Source organism: Poecilia reticulata, unplaced genomic scaffold (genome assembly GCF_000633615.1).
Source record: "Poecilia reticulata strain Guanapo unplaced genomic scaffold, Guppy_female_1.0+MT scaffold_277, whole genome shotgun sequence".
NCBI lineage: Eukaryota > Metazoa > Chordata > Actinopteri > Cyprinodontiformes > Poeciliidae > Poecilia > Poecilia reticulata.
The window spans coordinates 129,127-134,051 of NW_007615056.1; the positions used below are offsets into that span (position 1 = coordinate 129,127).

The following is a 4,925-nucleotide window of genomic DNA, read 5'->3' on the forward strand; positions in this document are numbered from 1 at the left end:
TGATTGATTGATTGATTGATTGATTGATTGATTGATTGATTGATTGATTGATTGATTGATTGATTGATTGATTGACAGCTAGCATGCAGCTACAGCATGTTCTCCAGATTGAACTGGACCAGAGTTCTGATGGTGGGACATTATTTCTGGATCAGATTCTGTGTTATTTATTCAACATGCCGTCTTTGGTGCAAAGCAGCAGATTTCATCCCAGTCTGAAGTGAAACGCTGCAAAGTGTGAGTAAATAAGGTTTAAATGTGTTAAAGTTCCTTATTAAGTTTGCGGCAGTGTGAATGTCTCTCGTTTGATAAAAGCTGAGATTCAGCGCTGATGTAAACAGAGGCGCATTAAYGCTGATAAGCCTGGAAGTGTTTAATGTTTAACCGCCCTGGAGGGAGGAGGGAACGCCGAGAGCTGAACGGAGCTGGAATCACACCGAGCCGGAACCAATGAAGACACGGCTTTAAGAGGAATTCAGGACGGACCGGACCGGGCTTCAGGCCAGAACCAGAACCACAGTTCAGTTTGGAGAACTAAACAGAAAATCCAGCAGAGTCTTCATTTATTTAAACCAAGGATCTTATTGGGATCCGAGTTTAAAACTGACTGATAAACTGATAAAGTTGGGATTATTGCGCGGGAACCCGTCTTCGGTTTCAGTGGTTTTGACCCGTTGGTTCCGTCCAGAGGGACTGTGACCGGAGAGCTGATAAGCTAATCAATACCTGGAACAAATCTCACCTCACCACTCAGCTATCATGAGCGAGAGCAACGACACCGATGGGGGAATAGACTGGAGCAAACTGGAGCCCACCTATTCCGTCAAGATCTCCATGACCGTCCTCTACACGCTCATGCTGGCTGCAGGCATTGTGGGTAATTCAGTGACCATCAGGGTGACGCAGGTGCTGAGGCGAAACGGCTACCTGCAGAAGAACGTGACGGACCACATGGTGAGCCTGGCCAGCTCCGACCTGCTGGTGCTCCTCATCGGCATGCCGGTGGAGCTCTACAGCGCCATCTGGTTCCCCTTCGGAGCCGCGTCCGGCAACACTTCCTGCAAGATCTACAACTTCCTGTTTGAGGCGTGCAGCTACGCCACCATCCTCAACGTGGCCACACTCAGTTTCGAGCGCTACGTCGCCATCTGCCACCCGTTCCGCCACAAGGCGCTGAGCGGCAAACGGACCTCGGTTCTGATCACCTTTGCCTGGGTTGTGTCGGTTCTCATTGCCTTGCCGTTGCTGATCGCCACGGGAACGCAGGGACACATACCGCATCGACAGGAACTGAGTTTCTGCACCAGTCTGAAGGAGCACTGGGTGATGTACAGAGCGAGCATCTTCGGAGCGTTTGTCCTCTACATGATCGTGCTGATCTGTGTCGCCTTCATGTGCCGGGCGATGGTCCTGGTGCTGAAGAGGCCGCTGGGCTCTATGGACGACGGCATCAACGGGACCGAACGGCCCGGAAAGCACGAGAACGAAACCATGAAGGCGGCTCGGAAGCAAACGATCATTTTTCTGGGTGAGTTACTGATTTCAGATTCAGATCATCAACAGTGTCTGTTGAATCATTAAGGTTTATGGTTTCCCAACCATTTGACTTCAGAAGTGGGAAGTTTACTTTCTGCTGTAAGGAGAAGCGACTAAAGAGAGAAATGTTATTAGTGTCATTTGGGTGTCGGGGTCTCTGATGGCTCCACCTGCTGCGCAAAGCCAAAAAACCAAATCCTGACCTCAAAATGTGACCCTAAGGTCTGAAACCTGCTGGCCTCATACCTTCATCTCATTGGACGGTTACCTCTGGAGAAATCCATACTCCATCGCTCCTGGCTACATCAGACTCCAACCTGAGCTGTGTCTGATGAGAATAAAGTCCTACACACGGGAACAAGAACCAGCTGGTACCAGACTCCTGATGGTCCGGTCGACCCGGTTCTACTGGACCCAGAACATCTGCTCCACCTCCAGCTGCTCTGAGTCAAACCAACCTGTTCCCCTCCTGGCCTGTGGGGGCGCTGCACCAAGAACCACTGAAGGAAACGACACAAAAACCTCTGAAGACGCTGAGAGCAACTTCCTGTTTCACCAGATGGAAACAAGATGGAGGATTTTAGCGGTTGGAGGATTTCTCTTTAAAGACCAGGAGCCATTTCTGCTGCTAGCGCTAGGCTAACACGTTAGCTTTGGTTGTATTTACCCAGAATGCAATGTGCTGCTGGAGGATTTCTCTTTAGGCTAAAGACCAGGAGCCATTTCTGCTGCTAGCGTTAGGCTAGCATGTTAGCTTTGGTTGGATTTACCCAGAATGCACTGCACTGTAGTCCACTTCCTGCTTTTGGAGCGGTCTCCGGTCTGCTTGGCGTTCACATTCAAACTGAACCCAAACCGAGGTTTGGAGGACCAGAGGTCAGAGGTCGATTAGAATTCACACCAACCGGACCGGACTTTGACTAGACAGACGGACTGAACAGGGTTGAATCCTAAGAGTCCAGTGTTTGTTTCCATGGGTTGATGCACGTCTTGCAGTTTCGTGGTGCTTGGAGGGCAACGTGACGCCCCTGCACTGATGGGGCCCATTTTGGGGAACTAGAGCCTTCAAACTGAGGCTGCGCTCATTTAGTTCCAACAACGCTCAACATTTTCTAGATAACCTAGAAAGTAGCCCTCATGAAACTCCAYCAGGTCTCTAAATAAGAGGCGTCTGCTGATCTTCACTCGTTGTCTTTGAATTGCCAGTTGTCACTTCATCTGATCAGTGTTGATTGGGTGTCGCTGATCAGAAATCCAATCATTGGCCTCATTGCTCATCGGTGGCTGTTGTTAATCGAGTTTCACCCAAACGGCTCCAGTTGTTCTGGGTTTACGTCAGAATGAGTCCAAAAGCAACACGACAAAGTTTTTAACCTGAGCCACGAACCCTTCTGAGGATTAAACAGGAAGATAAAAGATCCGACAGAGACGGAATGTTTTTCAGAGGCAGTCGGGTGTTCAGAGATTTCCAAGGGTTTGCCAAGTCAGATCAAATATKAATAAGAGAATCTGCAGGATAAAGAGGCTGTGAGCAGCGAAGTGGACGACGGAGGGACTCCTGTGAGCGGAGCTTTGTGTCGGTCGGCTGGGCAGCGGCCAGATCAGCGCCGAGACGAGATGTGAGCCGATGCTGCGAGGAAAACAGGAAACGAAGCGTCTGGTTTCACTGAGCTCAAAGGAACAATGAAAACATGGAGCAAATACCGACCAGGTGAAGTGAAACCTGGGTCACTGAACTGGCAGCATCTACAAACATCCTGGAGTTACAAATAACCGTCATTATTCCTTCAGTTACATTAATCCCCAGATTTACAGTTACATAAATTACATTCATTCGTAAACACTGGCAAAGAATGTCATGAAGAGACATTTTGGAAAATGATGCTAACAGTGGTGGGCTAACGTCTGCTACTTCACAAATAGAAAGCTAATCTTTAGCTTAATGCTTCAGGATTCTTTCCATCTTTGGAAATACTTGGCACGTTTAGCTTCCCCTACACAAACGTTTCTGGATAAATTCTACATGCTAAGCTAAAACTTAGCTCTCCAGTAATAGCAGAGCTAATTTTTGTGTTTCTGTTAACTTTGAAAACATTTAGTTAACTTACCAGGCTGCACAGTGGCGCAGTTGGTAGAGCTGYTGCCTTGCAGCAAGAAGGTTCTGGGTTCGATTCCCGGCCTGGGGTCTTTCTGCATGGAGTCTCCATGTTCTCCCTGTGCATGGTGGGTTTTCTCCAGGTACTCCGGTTTCCTCCCACAGTYCAAAAACATGACTGTCAGGTTAACTGGCCTCTCCAAATTGCCCCTAGGTGTGTGTGTGCATGGTTGTGTGTCTCTGTGTTGCCCTGCGACAGACTGGCGACCTGTCCAGGTGACCCCGCCTCTCGCCCGAAACGTTGGCTGGAGAGGCAGCAGCAACCCTCCCGACCCCACTGAGGGAAAAAGGGTGCAAGAAAATGGATGGATGGATAGTTAACTTACCTTCCACCACATTAAGTTTTCTGGGCAAATTCAAAAGCATCAAGCTAAAACTTAGCGCCTTAAATGGTGCAGCTAATTTAAGTCCATCCATCCATTTTCTAACACCTTGTCCCTCAGTGGGTCAGGAGGAGCTGCTGCCTCTCCAGCTAACGTTCTGGGCGAGAGGCGGGGTCACCTGGACAGGTCACCTGGACAGGTCACCTGTCTGTCACAGGCTAATTTAAGTGTTTGCTAACATTTAGCGCAGGTAGCTTCTCCTAAATGAGTTTTTCTGGATGAAGTCTCCTCTAATAATTGTGGAGCTAAAGTTACCATTTTTATTAACTTTAAAAACATTTAATGCTCATATCTTCCCCTAAATTCATTTTTCTGGAGGAATTCAAAAGCATCAAGTTAAAAATTAGCTCCACAAATAATGGTGGAGATCATGTTTCTGATTCTACATTAGTTAAGAACAGTAAGAGTCTTCTTCTTCCTCTTTCTTCTTCTTCCTCTTTGCATGTTTTGTGGAAAACCAGCTGCTTTGCATTTTCTCATCTCCTTCCAGAAGCGCTGATCCGGCGCCGCGGCACCAGATCCGTTATGTTTACTGCAAACAAAAATCTGCATCCATCAGTTTCTGATTCGGACTTTATTACTGCTGCCTCCGTTTATTGGACGCCTCCAGCGATGCTAATCCAGCGGCTAGCGCCAGCTTCTGCTTCCTGTTGCAGACGAGGTTCTGTTGGCGGATTGTCCGAGCCGCCGGGTCGATCATCAAACCGCCAGAGCAACTCCAATAACCAACACTAGAATATTGATGCTCACATAAATATTGATGAAAACTGATATTGTGTGTTTCTCATGGAGGAAATATGAGTCGTTTTTTTATTATCGACACTTATGGCATCCAAATAAATGAAGAAATT

At 47.8% G+C, this 4,925-nt stretch overlaps 1 protein-coding gene across 1 annotated transcript; it reads left to right on the forward strand.

The window, feature by feature from the left end:
* Positions 1-374: 374 nt before the first annotated feature.
* On the forward strand, positions 375-1,867 carry gpr39 (G protein-coupled receptor 39). The gene has a single exon (XM_017303444.1). The coding sequence runs from the start codon at positions 760-762 to the stop codon at positions 1,579-1,581; it is 822 nt and encodes a 273-aa protein (XP_017158933.1). The 5' UTR covers positions 375-759; the 3' UTR covers positions 1,582-1,867.
* Positions 1,868-4,925: the final 3,058 nt, after the last annotated feature.